The sequence below is a fragment of the Pan paniscus genome, chromosome 12 (assembly GCF_029289425.2).
Source record: "Pan paniscus chromosome 12, NHGRI_mPanPan1-v2.0_pri, whole genome shotgun sequence".
NCBI lineage: Eukaryota > Metazoa > Chordata > Mammalia > Primates > Hominidae > Pan > Pan paniscus.
The window spans coordinates 79263264-79286350 of NC_073261.2; the positions used below are offsets into that span (position 1 = coordinate 79263264).

At 42.2% G+C, this 23087-nt stretch overlaps 1 protein-coding gene across 2 annotated transcripts in view; it reads left to right on the plus strand.

Annotated features, from left to right (window-relative positions):
• Positions 1-23087, plus strand: part of STPG4 (sperm-tail PG-rich repeat containing 4) — a 72507-nt gene that overhangs the window by 31633 nt on the left and 17787 nt on the right. Inside the window, exon 7 of one of the 2 annotated variants that reach the window (XM_055108005.2) lies at positions 13453-13545. The exons of the other annotated variant lie outside the window; for it this stretch is intronic. Coding sequence (XP_054963980.1) covers positions 13453-13545 — 93 coding nt within the window. The remainder of the gene's footprint in view (positions 1-13452; positions 13546-23087) is intronic. 2 annotated transcript variants of the gene reach the window in all.

The window sequence follows — 23087 nt, forward strand, 5'->3', positions numbered from 1 at the left end:
CTCAAAATAGCTGTTTTGACAAAGTGCAACAAAATTTAAGATGACACAGAGAATGAATTCAGAATTCTATCAGATAAATTTAGCAAACAAATCAAAATAATTTTAAAAAATCAAGCAGATACTCTGGAGCTGAAAAATTCAATTGACATGCTGAAGAATACATCAGAGTCTCCCAATAGCAGAACTGATCAAACAGAAGAAAGAATTTGTGAGCTTGGATGGGGTGCAGTGGCTCATGCCTGTAATCCCAGCACTTTGGGAGGCTGAGGCAGGCAGACGGCTCGAGGCCAAGACTTCAAGACCAGTCTGGCCAACATGGCAAAAGCTTGTCTCTACTAAAAATACAAAAAGTATCTGAGTGTGGTGGTGCACGCCTGTAATCCCAGCTACTTGAGAGGCTGAGGCATGAGAATCGCTTGAACCTGGGAGGTGGAGCTTGCAGTGAGCCAAGACTGTGCTGCTGCACTCCAGCCTGGGCAACAGAGTAAGACTCTGTCTCAAAAAAAAAAAAAAAAAAAAAAGAATTAGTGAGCTTGAAGACAAGCTATTTGAAAATACAGTCAAAGGAGACAAAAGAAAAAAGAATGAAGCATGCTTACAAAATCTATAAAATAGCCTCAAAACGGCAAATCTAACAGTTATTGGCCTTAAAGAGATAGAGAGAGAGATTGAAGTAGAAAGTTTATTCAAAGGGATAATAACAGGGACCGTTCCAAACCTAGAGAAAAATAGAAATATTGAAGTACAAGAAGGTTATAGAACACTAAGCATATTTAACCCAAATAAGACCACCTCAAGACATTTAATAATCAAACTCCCAAAAATCAAGCACAAAGAAAGGACCCTAAAGCACAAGAGGAAAGAAGTAAATAACATACAATGGAGCACCAATACATCTGGCAGCAGACTTCTCAGTGGAAGCCTTATAGACCAGGAGTGAGTGGCATGACATATTTAAAGTGCCGAAAGAAAAAAACTTATCCTGGAATAGTATATTCAGTAAAAAATCCTTCAAATGTGAAGGATAAATACTTTCCCAGACAACCAAAGCTAAGGTATTTCAACACCAGACCTGTCCTACAAGAAATGCTAAAAGGAGTTCTTCAAATTCTGAAAGGAAAGGACATTAATGAGCAACAAGAAATCATCTGAGGCCAGGTGCAGTGGCTCATGCCTATAATCTCAGCACTTTGGGAGGCTGAGGCAGGAGGATTGTTTGAGTCCAGGAGTTCAAGACCAGCCTAGGCAACATAGAGAGACTCCATCTCTACAAAAAATTTAAAAATTACCTGGGCATGATGGCATGCACCTGTGGTCCCAGCTACTCAGCGAGGCTAAGGTGGGAGGATCACTTGAGCCCAGGAGGTCAAGGCTGCAGTGAGCCATGTGTGTGCCACTGCAGTCCAGCCTGGGCAACAGAACAAGACCCTGTCTGAAGAAGAAGAAGGAGAAGGAGAGAAAGAAGAAAGAAGAAAGAAGAAGAGGAAGAGGAGGAAGAGGAGAAAGAGGAGAAAGAAGAGGAAGGAAAGAAAGAAGAAAGAACCCTAAAACTTAACGTGGAACCACAAAAGACCCAGAATAGCCAAAGTCATCCTGAGCAAAATGAACAAAACTGAAAGAATCATATTACCTGACTTCAAATTATACTACAGAGCTATTGTAGCAAAAACAATATGGTAGTAGCATAAAAACAGACATAGAGACCAATGGAACAGAATAGATAACCCAGAAATAAATCCATATATCTACAGTGAACTCATTTTTGACACAGGTGCCAAGAATACACATTGGGGAAAGGACAGTCTCTTCAATAAATGGTGCAAGGAAAACTGGATATCCATATGAAGATGAATGAAACTAGAACCCTATCTCTTGCCATTTTACAAAAATCAAATCAAAATGGATTAAAGACTTAAATCTGGCTGGGTATGGTGGCTCACGTCTGTAATCCTAGCACTTTGGGAGGCCAAGGCAGGAGGATCCCTTGAGCCCAGGAATTCGAGACCAGCCTGGGCAATATAGGGAGACCCTGTCTCTAGTTAAAAAAAAAAAAACTTAAATCTAAGACCTCAAACTATGAAATTATCAAAACAAAACATTGAGGAAACTCCAGGACATTGGTCTGGGCAAAGATTTCTTGAGTGACACCCCACAAGCACAGGCAACCAAAGCAAAAATGTATAAATGGGATCACATCAAGTTAAAAAGTTTCTGCACAACAAAGGAAACAATCAACAAAGTGAAGAGACGACCCACATAATGGGGGACAATATTTGCAAACTATCCATCTGACAAAGGATTAATAACCAGAATATATAAAGAGCTCAAACAACTCAATAGGAAAAAGGTCTTTTTTTTGAGACAGCGTCTTGCTTTTTCACCCAGGCTGAAGTGCAGTGATGCAAACACAGCTCACTGCAGCCTCGACCTCCCTAGTGTAAGCAATCCTTCCCCTCAGCCCCTCAAGTAGCTGGGATTACAGGTGCATGCCACCACATCCAGCAAATTTTTGTATTTTTTGTAGAAATGGGGTCTTGCCATGTTGCCCAGGCTGGTCTTGAACTCCTGAGCTCAAGCGATCTGCCCACCTTGGCCTCCCAAAGTGCTGGAATTACAGGTATGAGCCACCATGCCCAACCTCAATAGGAAAAAAATCTAATAATTTGTTTAAAAAATAGGCAAAAGATCTGAATAGACATTTCTCAAAAGAAGACATACAAATGGCCAACAGGTGTATAAAACGGTGCTCAACATCGTTAATCATCAGAGAAATGCAAATCAAAACTACAATGAGATATCATTGCATCCCAGTTTAAATGACTTAAATCCAAAATACAGGCAATAGTGAATGCTGGCGAGGATGTGGAGAAAAGGGAACCCTTGTACACTGTTGGTGGGAATGTAAATTAGTACAGCCACCACGAAGAACAGTACAAAGGTTCCTCAAGAAAGTAAACATAGAGCTACTATATGATCCAGCAATCTCACTGCTGGGTATATACCCAAAAGAAAAGAAATCAGTATATTGAAGAGGTATCTGGTGTTTGTTGCAGCACACTGTTCACAATAACCAAGATTTGGAAGCAACCTTAGTGGACATTAGCAGATGAATGGATAAAGAAAATGTGGTACATATACACAACAAAGTACTACACAGCCATAAAAAATAATGAGGTCCTGCTATTTGCAATAACATGGACAGAACTGGAGGTCATTATGTTAAGTGAAATAAGCCATGCACGGAAAGGCAAACTTTGCATGTTCTCATGTATTTGTAGGAGCTAAAAATTATTAATAAAACAATCAAACTCATGCAGATAGAGAGTAGAAGGATGGATACCAGAGACTAAGAAGGGTAGTGGAGGATGGAGAAAGGGGAAGTGGAGATGGTTAATGGATACAAAGATATAGTTAGATAGAATGATAAGATCTAGTATTTGATAGCACAATAGGTGATTATAGTCAACAATAATTTATTGTACATTTAAAAATTGGCTGGGCACGGTGGCTCACACCTGTAATCCCAGCACTTTGGGAGGCAGGCGGATCATTTGAGGTCAGGAGTTCAAGACCAGCCTACCAGCCTGGCCAACATGGTGAAGCCCCATCTCTACTGAAAATACAAAAATCAGCCAGCTGTGGTGGCATGCGCCTGTAATCCCAGCTACTCAGGAGGCTGAGGCAGGAGAATCGCTAGAACCTGGGAGGCAGAGGTTGCAGTGAGCTGAGATCGCGCCACTGCACGCCAGAATGGGCAACAGAGGGAGACTCCATCTCAAAAAAATAAGTAAATAAATAAATAAATAAAATAAAAATAAGAGTATAATTGGCATGTTTGTAACATAAAGAAATGATAAATGCTTGAGGTGATGGATACCCCATTTATCCTGCTGTTACTATTACACATTGTATGCTTGTATCAAAATATCTCATGTACTCCATAAATATATATACCTACTATGTAGCCATAAACATTTTTCAAAATAAAATATACTATGAATCCTTTTGCTATAGTAAGATTAACATTTTGCTCATCATAGTAGATAAGCTCTGAATGATTTATGCAATTGATTTAAGATACACATAAAGTATATCTGAAGATATACAAGAAATGAGTAACCAATTTGTGGCAAGGTGTAGAAGAAAATGTTCGGCTCCTTTACTTTCTTTAGGTCTTGACTGAAATACCACTTTCTCAGGAAGGTCTTCCCAAGTCACCTATACAAACTTGCTGTCCCCTTCCTTGGTTTATTTTTTACTTCATAGCATTCATCACTGTCAGACACAATACCTTTTAAAATGTATCTACTCTGTTTTTATCTTTCCCCCTCACTAGAACGTAAGCTTATGAAGGCAGGGATTTCTTTCCTGTATACCTAGCACCTAGGCAAGTGACTGGCACATAGTATTTGGTGAATTAATTAATTAAATCGCTAGAGATATTCAATAGATCATGGTATTAACAAAAAGGAAGCACCTCTCTGTTTCTTTCCTTTTAAAGATATGAAAATGCTTTTCTATTTCTAAATATTTCCAAATGCATGACCATGAGTTATGATAAAAAATGAACTCTTTTAGATAAATAGCTAGTCAGTAGGATGTCAAAAAAATCAATAATTATATAAATCATCTGAAAGAATAAGAAAATATAAAATTGGCTGGGCACAGTGGCTCACGCCTGTAATCCCAGCAGTTTGGAAGGCTGAGGCAGGCGGATCATTTGAGGTCAGGAGTTTGAGACCAACCTGGCCAACATGGTGAAACCCCGTCTCTACTAAAAATACAAAAATTAGCTGGGCGTGGTGGCATGCGCCTGTAATCCCAGCTACTCAGGAGGCTGAGGCAGGAGAATCACTTGAACCCAGGAGGCAGAGGTTGCAGTGAGCCAAGATCACACCACTGCTCTCCAGCCTGGGCAATAGAGTGAGACTCAGACTCAAAAACAAAAACAAAAACAAAACAAACAAACAAACAAAAAACAGAAATAAAATATAAAATTGTTTTGGGATAGTTTGATGCACTATAATTTATTTGTAGTTACAAACTCAGGATCAAAAAAGACTGCATAGCAAACATCTGCAAAAAAAAAATTGAGATAACTGAACAGAGCTCAGAAACAGATCCTAGAATATATTAATACAAGATTTTTTTATTAATACAAGATTTTTATGTTTGATAAAGATGGTATGACAAGTCAGTAGGGAAAGGAAAAGATATGTTAGGTAACTTATTATTAAATAACTTGGAAAAGGTGTTAGATTCTCACTTCATAGCACACATTAAAATAAATTTCATATTGATTAAAAAATTAGATACTTTTGAAGCCATTAAACCAGGAGAAAATATATTAGTATATATCTAAGGAGAAGCAAACTTTCTGAGATAATAGCAATGGAAGAAATTTCAAAGGAAAAGAAATACTAGATTTGATTATATAACATTAAAAATGCTTTGTATATCAGAAAACAAACTGCAAACAAAGTTAATAGGCAAATGTAGACTAGGAAAAGTATTTTCAACATTCCTAACAGATAAAGGATTAATAGCATTATCTATAAAATTATCATAACAATCTATAGGAAAAACAACAGAAAAGTAAAACAGATAAAGGACATAAATAGACAATTCATAAATAAGAAATTCAGATTACAAGTAAAGGTGAAAAATCCTTTGATCTCACTAACATTTAAGTGTGTGAGAGACTAAAAGGCTGATTGAAAGCTCTCTGTATGTGGGTGGTATAGAAGGCTAAATTATAGCCCCCAAAGATATGTCTATGCCCTAATGCCTGGAATCTATGGATGTTACCTTATATGGCAGAGATTTTGCAGATGTGGCTAAGGATTTTGGGATGGGGAGATTATCCTGTACTCCAGGGTGGCAGAAGAATGAGATTACACACACACACACACACACACACACACACACACACACGAGGAGAGGGCAATTCAAATATAGAAGCAAAGATTACAGTGGTGCAGCCACAAGTCAAGAAATGCTGGCAGCCAATAGAAGCTGAAAGAGGTGAGGAACAGCTTCTCCCTTAGATCCTCTGGAGGAAGCATGGCCCTCCTGACGTATAATTTTAGCGCAGTGAAACTGACTCAGACTTCAGACCCTAGAACTATGAGAGAATAAATTTGTTTAAGACACTGAATTTGTAGTAATTTGTTATAGCAGCCATAGTGAATGAATACAGGTGGGGATTATCTCCAGGTGGGTTTCATACTGGATGGGTGGGATAAGGACCTGGCTTTTCCTTTGATAGCCCATAAATATCCGTATCTGTAGGTCTTTTCTAGGATACGTCAGTTGATTCAAAACGACTCATCAGCTTCCTGCCTGGGGTTTAAGCCAGCTGTCAGTGTTCTGGGAGCTGAGTGGAGGGAGGGGCCTGTGGTCTCATCATTCAGTGTGTAGAAGTTCACTTAATTCCAGTTTTCAGTAAAGGCCCACATCCTCACAGTGCTTGGGGCTCCTGAGTCCAGATCTGTGGTGCAGTCCCCTCAGAACTAAACTCCCTGTCTCCTGTAGGGATATGGGAAGGGGAGTTGCCTGACAGCTAGGGGTGAGGGGAGAGGGACCTGAAGTAAAAATATTCAACCAGACCTTCTGCTTTCAGATCTACCCCCACCCCCACTGCACAGGTGCCTGATGCCTTAAATTCCCCAGCTTTGCTTGTGTTCTGTGGAGCAAATCAGCTTGCTTCTCCTTCGCAAGTCCTCTGCAAGGATTTACGCTTCTGCCTTCTCTACACTGCCAGGTCAGCTACTATTCCTCCACACTGCTTCACATCTTCCAAAAATATGTCATTCTCTCATGTTGACTGCTGTCTCTCTCTTGGCTCTTTGTGTATGTGTATGTATAGTTGTGTGTTGCGGGGGTAGGGTGAGATAGAACAGGAACCCCCTCTTAGGGACCTGGATGCCCCACCAAACATAAATGTTTTTTATATTTTAAATTCCTTCAAAAATTTTTTCAGATACCTATTGATAGCTAGCCCTGAGAAGTAAATAATAACAAAAAGATAACAGTAGCCAAAAACAATAGCCAAGAACACTAAAATCACAGGATGTTTGCTACACCTATGACCTCTTAACATAAGACTGAAACCCGGACCCCCACCAAATGAATGTGCCAGGTCCATAGATGTCAAATAAGGGGGAACTGGGACTAAACTCTAACCACATTCTTTTTTTTTTTTGAGACGGAGTCTTGCTCTTTCACCCAGGCTGGAGTGCAGTGGCGTGATCTCAGCTCACTGCAAGCTCCACCTCCCAGGTTCACGCCATTCTCCTGCTTCAGCCTCCTGAATAGCTGGGACCACATTCTTATCCTAAATTTCTTTCAGGTGGGACCTGGAAAAAGTCACACCCACAAGCCAGAGCTAACATTCTTTTCTGCTGGTCCCCAGTTTGTTTGTTTTTTGTTTTTGTTTTTGAGACAGTCTCACTCTGTCGCCCAGGTTGGAATGCAGTGGCACAATCTCGGCTCACTGCAACCTCCACCTCCCGGGTTCAAGTGATTCTCCTGCCTCAGCCTCCCTAGTAGCTGGGATTACAGGTGTGGGCCACCACGCCCAGCTAATTTTTGTATTTTTAGTAGAGAAGGGGTTTCAACATATTGCCCAAGCTGATCTTGACCTCTTGACCTTAAGTGATCCACCCACCTTAGCCTCCCAAAGTGCTGGGATTACATGCATGAGCCACCGCCTCTGGCCTGGCCCCCAATTTTTAAACCAAGCCTCTTTTTTATCCAACTGCAAATCAGAAAGTCTTTAAATGTACCTATGACCTGTAAGCCCTTGCTTCATGCAATCTCACCCTTTTAGGCTAAATAAAACCAACGTATAACCTCCATATATAATTTACAATTTTGCCTGTAATGTCTGCTTTCCTCACATTTAGCCCTATCCTTAAAAATTCTTACCTGCAAGCCACTGCGGAGGTCAGGACTTGAACATTAGCTGTCTGGCCCTCCTTGCTTGGTGCCCTGCAAATAAATGCCTTCCCTTTTGCCACTACAAACCTCACTTTAGGTATCTGGTCTTACTGCACTGGGTGAGCAGCCCCTAGTCTGTTCTACAATAGTTATGTCTGTTTTATTTGATGGGAAAAGAATGGAGATAAATGCATGTGTTCAGTTGGCTTTGGAAGCAAGCAGTTAGGACACCAAGTGTTTTCTCCACTGCATGATATTGTATTTCCTTTGAAATGCATGCTTTTAAATGAAGGCTGTGAGTTAATAATGATTTGTTTACTATTAGTACAGAACAACTGAAAAATAATTCAGGCAGGACAATCTACTTGGTATGTGAAATAGCAGAAGGTAGTTGATTCTGACCATTTCTGCCATTGTTCTATTGCTTTTATGGAGGAGATTTTGGGAGATGCTTACTCTGCCACTTTTACTGATATCACCTCATCCATTCCATTTTATAAATAAAAGTGATTCACTGATTTGGAACATCCTGTCCTTTGAAAAAGTAAAAAGAATACTTTTATGGAAAATGTTCCAAGGCAAAGTAACAGCCCAGGGCTGTGATTCATGTCTGTCTTAAACATGCATTCCCAGAGCCGACTTATGGATTTGGTTTAGATCCACAAACTTATGAACTGCAGAGAGGAAACTCTTTTGATCCCAGCAGTGAGAGATGGTGGCGTGCAGTGTGGGTGTGGTAAAGAAGCAATGTTTGCTGAGAGAACAATGTCTCAATCCTTCTTGTGATAAATGCTGTAATCCTTAGGACATTATAATGTGCCATTCAGCTTTTATACGAAAACTCATTTGGTTGATTTTATCATTCAGTTTAATTGTTCTAAAAATTAGCATCATAGTTATGGAAGTGTGAAGGATTATTAAAACTGGAAGAAACTTTATAAATCAACTACAGCATCTAGTAGGGTTAACTTTGATAATGATCTTGACTACCATCCATTTAGTGTCTTCTGGTGCCAGATGCAATGTTCAGTGACTGACATAGACTGTCTCATGTAATCCTCATAACTTGGGGAGATAGTATTAATTTATCATCTCTATTTGACAGGTCAGGAAGTGGCCATTAATTGCTCAAGGTCGCACAACTATTAAGAGATAGAGTCAGGGCTTAGTTTTTTGGTGACCTCAAAACCTGGGCTTTGAGCTGTCTTACCACTTAGTGCAGCGGTCCCCAACCTTTTTGGCACCAGGGACTGGTTTCACAGAAGACAGTTTTTCCATGGACCAGGGTTGGAGTGGGGAATGGTTTCGGGATGATTCAAGTGCATTACATTATTGTGCACCTTATTTCTATTATTATTACATTGTAATATATAATGAAATAATTATACAACTCACCATAATGTAGAATCAGAGGGAGCCCTGAGCTTGTTTTCCTGCAACTAGACAGTCCCATCTGGGGGTGATGGGAGACAGTGACAGATCATCAGGCATTAGATTCTCATAAGGAGTGCACAACCTAGATCCCTTGCATGTGCAGTTCACAATAGGGTTCCTGCTCCTATGAGAATCTAATGCTGCCGCTGATCTGATAGGAGCTGGAGCTCAGGCAGCAATGCGAGTGATGGGGAGTGGCTGTAAATACAGATGAAACTTCACTCCCTTGCTCGCCCACCCTTCACCTCCTCCTATGAAGCCTGGGGGTTGGGGACCCTGACTTAAGCAACTTGCTTAAAACCTAAAGCCAAGTAGTCAATATTGTGCTGTCAGACCAGGTGCAGTGGCTTAACCATATAATCCCAACATGCTGGGAGGCCAAGGTGGGAGGACCCCTTGAGACCAAGAGTTCAAGACCAGCCTGGGCAACATAGCAAGACCTCATCTCTATTAAAAAAAAAATATATATATATATATATATATATATATATATATATGTTGTACTATCTCTAAAGTGACAACTTCCCCCTGATAACTGAGGCTTGATCATGAGGCCAGGTTTCCCCACTTGACCCCTTTGCAGTAGAATGAGTTCATATGCAAGTTCTTTCATCTGTTCCAGAAATCATTTTGGATGCTTATGTGTGTGACACCCTATGCCAAGTAGGCATTGTTGATACAAAGGCAAGTGAGACATTTTATCAATGCTCTCTTTGTGCTTCAACAGGGCAGGGATAGTCAAAGGTCAGTTATCCAACCAATGTGTATACACGCAAGCACACACAAACTTATACATATTAAATGAGAGTCTGTGATTCACAAGGTGTGTGTCTGGCTAATGTGGGAACTTGAAACATGGCGCCCCAAATTAGACACTGATGACTCAATTTAACATTATCTGTTGGGCCGGGCATGGTGGCTCATGCCTGTTATCCCAGCACTTTAGGAGGCCGAGGCAGGCAGATCACCTGAGGTCAGGAGTTCAAGACCAGCCTGACCAACATGGAGAAACCCCATCTCTACTAAAATTACAAAATTAGCCAGCTGTGGTGGTGCATGCCTGTAATCCCAGCTACTCGGGAGGGTAGGGCAGGAGAATCACTTGAACCCAGGAGGAGGAGGTTGCAGTGAGCTGAGATCGTGCCATTGCACTCTGGCCTGGGCAACAAGAGCGAAAGTCCATCTCAAAAAAACAAATACAAAAAACCACATGCATCTTCTTTCTTCCAACAGCCACCTCCAAAACTTTCCAATACATTTGCTTGATAAGCTTCCCAGCAAGTGCCCGACCCTAGGTAGAGGAAGGAGAAGAGGGCATGGGTGAAGAGAAAGCTTGGTTAAGGCAAGGGGCACCCATACCCATTTCTCGGAGCCTACATCCTAAGCAAAAATCAAATAAACCAAAGCGCTAGGTGTCCTCTCAGCTTTTGGGTCCAAGAGCCTTTCCATAAGGTATTCATTAGTTGAGGGGCCCAGGAAGGGAAATTTGTATTCATATCTTTCTCACTGCAGCAATGCCTGAAACTCCACAGGTAGGGATTTTGATATGAGAGCCCAAGAGTTGACATATACCACCCTTGATTTAACTGTTGAGAAATGTTTTGTGGAGGATTTTGCCTTTTCACATGTCCTCTTCTAAATGCAGAAGCTCCCAAAAGGAGGAAAATATTGATCAAGTTCATACTAAGGCATTAGTGACCTATCAGATTCTCTCCCCTTCTCCGCCATGCTCCCAGGAACATAAATGAGACAAGAATTAGGGTATCTGAGAGAAAGAAAAGGAACCGAAAAGAGGGAGAAATGTGAGACAGTGTCCCACTTATGTCCTTATAACTGTTCTTTCAGTGCATGGAACATGTGTGCTATGCTTTTAGACAGTAGCCTTAAGACAATTCCGTAAAACCTTCTACAAAGTAAGAAAAAATAAAATTTACAGAGTTGCTATGTTGGGAATTTTCACAGATGTTTAACTAGTAAAATACGTAAGTCTGTCGATTCTTATGAGATGAGCAATTTTGACATAAATGTGAAATAGAATAGTTTCAGAGAAACTCTACAACAATGAATGTCAAATAAATGGAGCTCCTGTTTATGTGGGATAAACTGCTATTTTGTGCAATTTGAATATCCTTCTATTCCTTAGATCTGCAGGGAGCCCTAGGGGCCTAATCACCTCTTAAAGTCCACACCTCTGAATACTATCACGTTGACAATGCCTGAATTTTGGAGGGGACACATTCAAACCATAGCATAGGCCAGCCACTGGACATAGGCCCCTTGGGCAAAAGATTGGTGGAGTTTATCCTCTGGAAAAACTCAGTGAACCCAGAGGAAAGAACACTATATCCCAACACTTACGGAACCCTAGGAAAAAGACTGGGTTTGCCATTCACTTGTCTGATCTCAACATATCCTAGCCACATACCCAGAGTTTCTACCATGCAAGTAAGAAAAGCCTTTAGGTCGGGCCTGGTGGCTCACGCCTGTCATCCTAGCAATTTGGAAGCCCGAGGCAGGTGGATTGACTGAGTTCAGGAGTTCAAGACCAGCATGGGGAACACGGTGAAACCCTGTCTCTAATAAAAATACAAAAAATTAGTCATGCATGGCAGAGTGCGCCTGTAATCCCAGCAACTAGGAAGGCTGAGACAGGAGAATCGCTTGAACCCAGGAGGCAGAGGTTGCAGTGAGCCGAGATCGTGTCATTGCACTCCAGCCTGGGTGACACAGCGAGACTCCGTCTCAAAAAAAAAAAAAAAAAAAGCCTTTAATGTGAACAAGAGATGGAGATAAACAGACAGACGGATGGAAACCTGGTTGAAAATAGAACTCTGGGAATAGAAGGGGAAGATTTTTTAAAAATACAATTAGCATCCTCAGAAAGATGAGAACAGGAACATTATTTTCAACTTAGGATTCTATATTTAGCCAAACTAACAATGAATTGTGAAAACAAAGACTTTCAACATGCAAAAACTCATAAAAATTACCTCCCAAATACCATTTTAAAAGATGCCGCTGGTGATAAATACAGCAAAACAAAGGAGCAGATCCAGAAAGAGGAAGGCATGGGACCCAGGAGAAAAGTAGATACAATCTGGGAGAGGAGTAGTGAGGAAATGTCCCAGGTTGACCACTGTGCAGCAAGCTGAAAGAGAAACCAATCAATATAATAGAATAAGAAAATAGGAAACTCTAGAAGGAATGTTTCAAAAGAAAAAGGGGCACAAGAACAGCTGATATGACGGGGAAAAATGAAGAAAATATATGTAGCAAAATGTGCAAGTGAAAAAAAATGAGGCACTAATTGACTCCAGGTAAAACAAAAGGCTGTACAAGAAAAGAAAAGGCATGGTGGCTTATGCTTGTAATCGCAGCACTTTGGGAGGCCAAGGCAGACGGGTCACTTGAGATCAGGAGTTCGAGACCAGCCTGGGCAACATGGTGAGACCCTGTCTCTACTAAAAATGCCAAAATTAGCTGGGCATGGTGGAGCATGCCTGTAGTCCCAGCTACTTAGGATGCTGAGGCAGGAGAATTGCTTGAACCCGGAAGGTGGAGGTTTCAGTGAGCCAAGATCGTACCACTGCACTCCAGCCTGGGTGACAGAGCAAGACTCTGTCTTAAAAAAAATAAAAATAAAAACATGTATTGTTGGATGATCGTTTAAGAATGAGGGAGTGAAACTGACTCACAAAGACATGAACCTGTCTGCAGGAAGGGATATTTGAATAGAATATAATTTTATAAGTGGTCAGTTCATTGGATAATTTGTGTTATAACTTTTGATTACATACACAACTTTGTCATGCAAGAACATTGGTACTCAATGCTCAGATAAAAAACAAATCCTGTGATAAGACGATGCATAGTCTTTTATTTTTATTATTTTATTTTATCTTATTTTTGAGACAGAGTCTTGCTGTGTCACCCAGGCTGGAGTGCAGTCGTGTGATCTCGGCTCACTGCAACCTCTGCCTCCTGGGTTCAAGTTATTCTCTTGCCTCAACATCCTGAGTAGCTGAGATTATAGGCGCCTGCCACCATGCCTGGCTAATTTGTTTGTATTTTCAGTAGAGACGGGATTTCACCATGTTGGCCAGGCTGGTCTCGAACTCCAGGCCTCGAGCGATCTGCCCACCTCAGCCTTCCAAAGTGCTGGGATTACAGGTATGAGCCACCACACCTGGCTTATTTTTATGTTTTTTTGAAAATGGGGTCTTGCTATGTTGTCCAAACAGGTCTTGAACACCTGGGCTTAAGCTATCCTCCTGCCTCTGCCTCCCTAAGTGCTAGGATTACAGGCATGAGCCACCATGCTCAGCTCAATGCATAGTCTTTTCTAAATTTGGGCATCACTTTTGTTTTTGTTTTTGTTTTTCTTTTGAGACGAGTCTCGCTTTGTTGCCCAGGCTGGAGTGCAGTGATCTCGGCTCACTGCAAGCTCTGCCTCCTGGGTTCAGGCCATTCTCCTGCCTCAGCCTCTCGAGTAGCTGGGACTACAGGCGCCCGCCACCACACCCGGCTAATTTTTTGTATTTTTAGTAGAGACGGGGTTTCACCATGTTGGCCAGGCTGGTCTTGATCTCTTGACCTCGTGATCCACCTGCCTCGGCCTCCCAAAATGCTGGGATTACAGGCATGAGCCACTGTGCCCGGCCTAAATTTGGGCATCGCTTTTTATGGATTGTCACAAATGGGATTTACTAAAGATTATATACATGTTGTTGATAAATTTTGACAGACCTTCAGCAATCAAGAGCATACTCATTTCACCAAATTTGTATGTCTTGTTTATCATTATTTTTAAAATATTCATTAATTTGATAGTTAAAAAATGTTTTAATGTTTGATTTGTTTTAATATGATTGTTGTTTTAATATGTTTTTTAACATATTATTTGTTTTAATATGTTTGATTGATTTATGGCTATGCATTCTAATTAGTGTTTATTAACCAGTTACTTGCGGCCCTTCCTGTACACTTTCTGGTTATGGTCTTTGCCCAGTTATCTATTGGGTGGAGTTTTAGTATTCTTTTCTGTTGATTTGTTTAAACTCTATATAGTTAAGAGATATTAGCACTTATATTTGTTGAAGTTTTTCAGGGATTTTTCCTTTTGCTTGTATTTTATTTATACAGAAGTTTAAAATCTAAAATGTCTGTGTCATCAAATTAGGTAGTTCGTCATCATCTTCTGGAATGTAAGTCCCATGAAAGAAGGGACTGTTGTCTGCCTTATTTATCAATGCCCACTACCTCATATAGTGCTGAAAAAATGTGTTGAATTAATGAATGAGATCTATGTATCTTTCCCTTATTTATTTCTTCTACTACTTAAAAAATTCCCTCCAGAGACATATTCACTTTAATTTCTTCTAATTTTTACTTGTGATTTTTTTTTTTTTTTTTTTGAGATAGTCTTGCTCTGTTGCCCAGGCTGGAGTGCAGTGACATAATCTTGGCTCACTGCAGGCTCCACCTCCCGGGCTCAAGCAATCCTCCCACCTCAGCCTCCTGAGTAACTAATAGGTGTGTGTCATCATGCCTGGATAATTTTTTTGGTAGAGACAGGATCTCACTATGTTGCCCAGGCTGGTACTTTCGATTTTCAAAAAAGTTTTAATTCTCTAATTCTTCTGAAATGTTTTCCATTCTAAGGTGGTAGTGTCATTTGAGCCCTGTTGACTTAGAATAGGCTGCCTCAATGTTGATATATGTGAAACCTACAATCACCAGAAATCTGACCTGTAGATCTGGTGCAATATAGTAGAGACCTATAGACATTCACCTAGTCTCTTCAAATACTTTTGAGAATGAGGCTAGTTATAAAAGATACAGGCACCCATCTTTCCTTTCTTTTTTTTTTTTTTTTTTTTTTTTTTTTTTGAGACGGAGTCTCGCTGTGTCTCCCAGGTTGGAGTGCAGTGGCGCGATCTCGGCTCACTGTAAGCTCCGCCTCCCAGGTTCATGCCATTCTCCTGCCTCAGCCTCCCAAGTAGCTGGGACTACAGGCGCCCGCCAACACGCCCGGCTAATTTTTTGTATTTTTTTAGTAGAAACGGGGTTTCACCGTGTTAGCCAAGATGGTCTCGATCTCCTGAGCTCGTGATCCGCCCGTCTCGGCCTCCCAAAGTGCTTTCTTAACATGATCAGTGAAAATGAGCTCACTGAAATATTTTAGTCACTTATACATACAATCTCAAAGGTTAGGCCAGGCACAGTGGCTCACGCCTGTAATCCCAGCACTTTGGGAGGCCAAGGTGGGCAGATCACTTGAGGTCAGGAGTTTGAGACCAGCTTGGCCAACATGGTGAAACTGCATCTCTACTAAAAAAAAACAAAAATTAGCTGGGTGTGGTGGTGCACACCTGTAATCCCAGCTACTTGGGAGGCTGAAGCCCAAGAATAGCTTGAACCTGAGAGGCAGAGTTTGCAGTGAGCGGAGATCATGCCACTGCACCCCAGCCTGGGTGACAGAGCAAGACTCCGTCTCAAAAACAAACAACAAAACAACAACAACAAAATCTCAAAGGTTAACCTATGAAAAAATGAATAATGACCATATGAAGGCATAGCAGATTACTACTTAGTTTTTTAGTTATCAAAAGTACATTAAGTTTGAATTTAAAAATGCTCTAGGATCTTATGTGCCCGAAGGCCTCTTGATATAGAGGAGCTATTCTCACTTGTTAAAAACAAAACAAAACATGCAGCCTTCTTTGTGTCAGGGATTCAGGTGAATTATATTTTGTCCCCCAGTGTAGGTGGAGAAGCAACTGGTAAGGGATTTGGTTGGAAAATGATTTTTAATCTTCACATTACCAATGTAAAGTTGTATACTTATTGGCTATTTAAGTTATTTTCAAAATAACTGAATCATTGGTGATGGATCAGCATCATTTTTTTGTCCATAGGAAAGTCTGTGAGGAGAGTATCTACATGTGCCTTTTGGGGTAGATGCCAGAGGACATATTCTACCATAAGTAAAAAGGGCCATTTTTTTTACCCACAGAAAAACATTGTGTTGAAAACTTCTGCCAGACACCATTCACTTTTAGCTCCTTGATAAGGACCAAGCCTCACAAATCGCAAGACCAAAATGTGTGGTTCACTCACAACAGCATGGTTTAAAGAGGAACAAATCCTAATCATTTTCATCCAAGAGAACTGGACAAAGGAAAACTTTCATCTGTAGTTTCTCCTCCCTTCACTCCTCCCCTTTAATTGATTTTATTGCTTTCATAAGTGACCTAAATAAGTCTCTTGATCTACCTTAAAACTGCATGATTTTATTCCCTCCTGAATGTGTTTCAAAATGTGGGCATTAAGGATATCAGATATTCTGCACTACTTCTTTGAACATATAGGGGCTACTTTTTGATGACTACTTATTAATCCCATTAGAATAAAGAAGAGTGAGAAGATTTTCTTTTTCTAAAGACCACCCGTCCCCACCACCACCAACATCTACTTGGCATTGAGACTATACAGACTCAGTGCTTTTCTTGTCTATTGCTGGTGGGAGTATACATTAATACAACTCTTTGATAGGAGTTTGGCAGTATGTATTAAGGTATAAAAACTGCCTTTTCACCCACAAATTCTACTTTAAGAAAACCCTCCTAAAGTAATTATCTTAAATACAGAAATATTCACCTGTACAAAGATATGATCAAGGGATAATTTGCTCAAATGTGGCTATAAGAGTTTTAATTTTTTTAAAAGGTATAATTTGTAGTAGCAAGATAACAGTAGCAACAATTTAATAGCAGAGGGGAAATCATTTTAAAAGAATATTATGTATCCACCCAAAAAATATTTGGCAGCCATTTTAAACAATGATTGGGAAAATTATTAAAATAGCACCAGAAATGTTTATGATCTAATGTGTAGTGAAAAATGCAGGATCAAATTGAGATGTGTATTGTGATTAATGTCAGAAAAATCATGTGTATGAAAAATAGGAAATGCATTAAAATTCTTTTAATGGCTATGCTGGGACACAGTGACTAAAGGTGATTGCTTATATTTCTTTCTCTTCAATTGGTTTCACAGTATTTCAAAATATAATTTTGTTTGTTTGTGATGGAGTCTTGCAGTGTCGCCTAGGCTGGAGTGCAGTGGTGCGATCTTGGCTCACTGCAATCTCTGCATTCTGGGTTCAAGCAATTCTCCTGCCTCAGCCTCCCAAGTAGCTGGGATTACAGGTGCCCGCCACCAGGCCTGGCTAATTTTTACATGTTTAGTGGAGATGGGGTTTTGCCATGCTGGTCTCAAACTCCTGACCTCAAGTGATCCGCCCGCCTCGGCCTCCCAAAGTGCTGGGATTACAGGCGTGAGCCACCGTGCCCAGCCCAAAATATAATTTTTAAAAGCAGAAAACAGGCAGTGTTTGAGGAAAAGAGCCATCAATATGGTTAAGATGAAAACACTTTGTTATTAAATAAAAATAGTCCCACTTTCTGCTACTTAATTAGGACTCAGTCATTCGTATGATGTTTGGGGTCTCTAGTGATTTACTAAGCAGATTCTTTGCAGTTATTGTTTCTCTTAGTTGTATATATAGTGAACAAATGAGACACACACATCTTTCCTGATAGTGGGAACAAAAAAAAGTGGGTTTCTTTGATGTCAGAAATATTTCGTTTCTGTATTTCTTAAAACCTGACAGGCCTATAAAGAATAAGGAAAGGATTAGACAACCAGGAGTCTGTACAGATACAAATGGTCGTTACATGATCTGTTTCAGTCACCTTTAAAAGTTCGAAAGTATCAGACCTGTGGCATAGACTATGCCCTCAAACCAGCATTGTGAAATGCTGCGGAATCATTCCAACTGTTTTAGCATTTAAGGAATGAGTTCAATTAAAAACTAAGCTGATAGTTTGAAATTCCAAGGGGAACAGAAAAAGAATTAATAAACACAGTCTGGTTGAGTAAACCAGAAAATTGATTTCTGCTTGAATGGAATTTGGAAGCTAAGATGATTAAACTAGGTCCCAGTCTCAGCCTCCTCAAATATGTTTTACTTGTGGGTAACATTTTGGGAAAAATATAACATTTCAAATATAGCTTATAGATGTGCTAGAATTTTTTTTTTTTTTTTCTGATACATAGTCTCACTATCACCCAGGCTGGAGTCCAGTGGCGGGATCTCGGCTCACTGCAATCTCCACTTCCCAGATTCAAGCGATTCTCCGGCCTCAGCTTCACCAGTAGCTGGGATTACAGGTTTCCGCCACCATGCCCAGCTAATTTTTGTATTTTTAGTAGAGACAGGGTTTCACCATGTTGGCCAGGCTGGTCTCGAACTCCTGAGTTCAGGTGATCTGCCCACCTCTGCCTCCCAAAGTGTTGGGATTACAGGCATAAGCCACTGCGCCTGGCCTGCGCTAGAATTTTCAAGAAAATGATGTTTATCCTGGCAATTTTTCTTTTTAAAAAATCTGCGCTGCTTTTCCAACAGCGTTAACATCAGCCGAGTCATGTATTGCCGTCCACCTGTGAGCGTGAAGAATTTCCTGTACTTTCTTATAACAATTTCTTGACTGGGAACAGGAGAGTGAATGTATCAGTTAGAATTTTTTCAGTTGTAATCGACAGAAACCTTCCAAATTAGCTTAAGCAAAAAATAAAAACATAAAGGTGGGGTGGAATGTACTGGTGCCTATAACCTTGGCACGTTAAGTACTGTTTTATCTTCATCTCTCTCCTACTTTGCATGCGCTATCCCTTGGGCTAGGCAAAATGGCTGCCCCAGGGCCACACCCTGCCCATTTAGCAGGGAATGTGAAAAGGCAGGCTCCTCTGATTGGCCAGTTAGGGTCAGGTACCTGCCCCTGGGCCAATCACTGTAATCAGGAACAGGGGATCCTCTGGTCAGTCTAGGTCCCCTACCCATCTCTATGTGTGGTGTGAGGTGCTCTGCTCTACCCACACTGAGGGAGTGACCTTAGTTAAACAGAGACTAGGGAAAGAATGCCAGGAAGCGGGACAACACCTACCTACTACCTGGACTGCAAAAAGAGGGTGCTCATGCTATCTTAAGTGAAAGGAATCTCCAGGACAGAGGTATGAAAATGTGTCCGGAATTGGTGGGTTCTTGGTCTCACTGACTTCAAGAATGAAGCCGCAGACACTCGCAGTGAGTGCTACAGCTCTTAAGGTGGCGCATCTGGAGTTTGTTCCTTCTGATGTTTGGATATGTTCGGAGTTTCTTCCTTGTCGTGGGTTCGTGGTCTCGCTGGCTCAGGAGTGAAGCTGCGGACCTTCGCAGTGAGTGTTACAGCTCATAAAAGCAGTGTGGACCCAAAGAGTGAGCAGTAGCAAGATTTATTCAAAGAGTGAAAGAACAAAGCTTCCGCAGTGTGGAAGAGGACTTGAGCGGGTTGCCACTGCTGGCTCGGGGAGCCTACTTTTTTTCTCTTATCTGGCCCCACCCACATCCTGCTGATTGGTAGAGCTGAGTGGTCTGTTTTGACAGGGCGCTGATTGGTGCGTTTACAATCCCTGAGCTAGACACAAATGTTCTCCACGTCCCCACTAGATTAACTAGATACAGAGTGTGGACACAAAGGTTCTCCAAGGCCCCACCAGAGTAGCTAGATACAGAGTGTGGATTGGTGCATTCACAAACCCTGAGCTAGACACAGGGTGCTGATTGGTGTGTTTACAAACCTTGAGCTAGATACAGAGTGCCGATTGGTGTATTTACAATCCCTGAGCTAGACATAAAGGTTCTCCACGTCCCCACCAGACTCAGGAGCCCAGCTGGCTTCACCCAGTGGATCCCGCACCAGGGCTGCAGGTGGAGCTGCCTGCCAGTCCCGCGCCGTGCGCCCGCACTCCTCAGCCCTTGGGTAGCCGATGGGACTGGGTGCCATGGAGCAGGGGGCGGCACTCATCAGGGAGGCTGGGGCTGCACAGGAGCCCATGGAGGGGGTGGGAGGCTCAGGCATGGCAGGCTGCAGGTCCTGAGCCCTGCCCCTTGGGAAGGCAGCTAAGACCCGGTGAGAAACTGAGCACAGCACTGGTGGGCTGGCACTGCTGGGGGACCCAGTACACCCTCCGCAGCCGCTGGCCTGGGTGCTAAGCCCCTCGTTGCCCGGGGCCGGCAGGGCCGGCCAGCTGCTCTGAGTGCGGGGCCCACCAACCCCATGTGCACCCAGAACTCCAGCTGGCCCGCAAGCGCTGCGCACAGCCCCGGTTCCCACTCACGCCTCTCCCTCCACACCTCCCTGCAAGCTGAGGGAGCCGGCTCTGGCCTTGGCCAGCCCAGAAAGGGGCTCCCACAGTGCAGCAGTGGGCTGAAGGGCTCCTTAAGTGCCGCCAAAGTGGGAGCCCAGGCAGAGGAGGTGCCGAAAGCGAGAGAGAGCTCTGAGGACTGCCAGCATGCTGTCACCTCTCAATCCCCCCTCTAAACAGGACACCCCAACTGCTGTTGGGAATTTGGCCGATGACCATTCTAGCTACTTCCTGCTGGATAGGGGTGATGAAGGGGCCCTGCAGTTGTAGTGTCCTCCAGAGGGGAGGTCTCTAGGCCAGTGGAAGTGCCAGTGGGTCGTTCCAGGGGTCCTTGGTAGAAGTTGTTAGTTGAACTCATTTGGGGTTCCATTTGTAAAACCATCTGTAGCTTGATGGCCTCGATTCTAGAGGAAACAAATTTGATAAGAAGGTTAAAAATACAGGGCCCAAAGGTGAGTAACAGCAAGATGGCTGCCAAGGGACCTAGAAAGGGGAGAAGCCATGTTGCCCAACTCCAGAGGTTGGCATAAGAATTTGAAAGGCATTGTCTGATTTCAGAAGCCTTTTCCTGTAAACGCCGGGCGGCATCTTGTACTATCCCTGACTGGTTAGTGTAAAAACAACACTCTTCCCCTAAGAAGGTGCAGAGTCCTCCTTTTTCAGCAGTGAGGAGGTCTAGGCCTCAGCGGTTTTGGAGAGTCACTGCTGCCAAAGAGTCTATTTGGGATTGTAAAGTAAGGATAGATTTCATTATTTCTTGCAAACTGTCTGAGAAATCCTTTGAGAGTGTGTGGTAGTAGGATAATGAAGTTGATAAACCAGCTATTCCAGTTCCTGTAGCAGTAGCCATTCCTAACCCTATAAATAGGGGTATTAGTTGTATGGCTCTGCGCTGATGGACTTGAGCTTTGAGGGGTACTGAGAAGGTCTGATTTCCTGGGGCAATGTTAATGTTGGGACTTAGAAAGACTAAGGTGCAGGTGCCTGTCCAGTTAGTGGGGAGGCAGATATAGGTCAATGTTCCACATAGAAAAATATGCCTTGGCTGGGTAGACAGAAATTTACCCTGGCTTTTAAAGGAATGGGATACAGTGTTTTTTCTTTACTACTTCCATCTCTCTTTTTTTCTCTTTGACTTCTCCTTTGTCTCTTTCTTTTTCTCTCTGACTCCCTCTTTGGTTCTTCCTCTCTTTCTTTCTCTTTCTTTTTCTCTCTTTCCTTCTTGCTGGTCTTTCCCTACCTCTGCCAGCCACTTATGCTGCTGTTCTCCCCTCTCCTTCCCATTTGGATGGCTTTGTCAGTGTAAGATTCCCACCTCTTTGTATTTTTGCATTGCATGCAATAACTCTATAATTTCCTTGTGGTATTTAATGGGGGTTTCCCCAGAGATTAGGAACTCCTTCTCTTTCCATATTGCAGCATGGGCATGTAGGATTAGATAAGCATACTTGCTATCTGTATACACATTTATTCTTTTTCCCTTTCCCAGTTCTAAGGCTCAGGTAAGTGCCACTAGTTCTGCTAACTGGGCACTGGTCCCTGGGGGAAGAGGCTTGCTTTCAAGTATGGTTACATCACTAACTATGGCGTAACCTGCCCTTCGTATCCCATTCTCCACAAATGAACTTCCATCAGTATATAGGTTAAGGTCAGGATTAGTTAAGGGGACTTCTAAGAGATCATCTCGGGCAGCGTAAGTCTGGACTATAATTTGTTGGCAGTCATGTTCAATTGGTTCCCCATCCTCTGGGAGAAAAGTGGCAGGGTTGAAGGCCACGCAGGTGCGTATTTGAAGCACCAGGCCCTTAAGGAGTAGCGCCTGGTATCTAAATAGGCAGTTGTCTGATAGCCATAAACTTCCTTTGGCACCTGGTATGCCATTTACATCATGAGTAGTCCAGACAGTGAGATCCTTTCCTTGTATTATTTTGATAGCCTCTGACACTAAGATGGCCACTGCCGCAACTACCCTTAAACAGTGAGGCCAGGCTTTTGCTACTACATCAGTTTCCTTACTTAGGTATGCCACTGGTTGTGGGGTTGTCCCATGAGCCTGAGTAAGGACTCCAAGAGCTATCCTGGCTCTCTCTGTGACGTATAAAGAGAAGTTCTGTCCTGTGGGAAGGCTTAAAGCTGGAGCTTGTACTAGGGCCTGCTTTAAGGTTTTGAAGGCTGTTTCTGCCTCTGGTTGCCATTCTACTAGATGAGCATTTGCCCTCTGGGTTTCCTTGATTGGAGTATAGAGGGGTCTGGCTATCTCACCATATCCGGGGATCCATAGTTGGCAAAAGCTGGTAATTCCAAGGAACCCCCTCAACTGTTTTAACGTCTTAGGGCAAGGATAAGCCAGTATAGGCTGTATTCGTTCCTTGCTGAGGGCCCTGGCCCCTCTGGCTAAGATTAGGCCTAGATATTTGACCTGCTGTAGGCAAAGCTGGGCCTTCGACCTAGACACCTTGTACCCT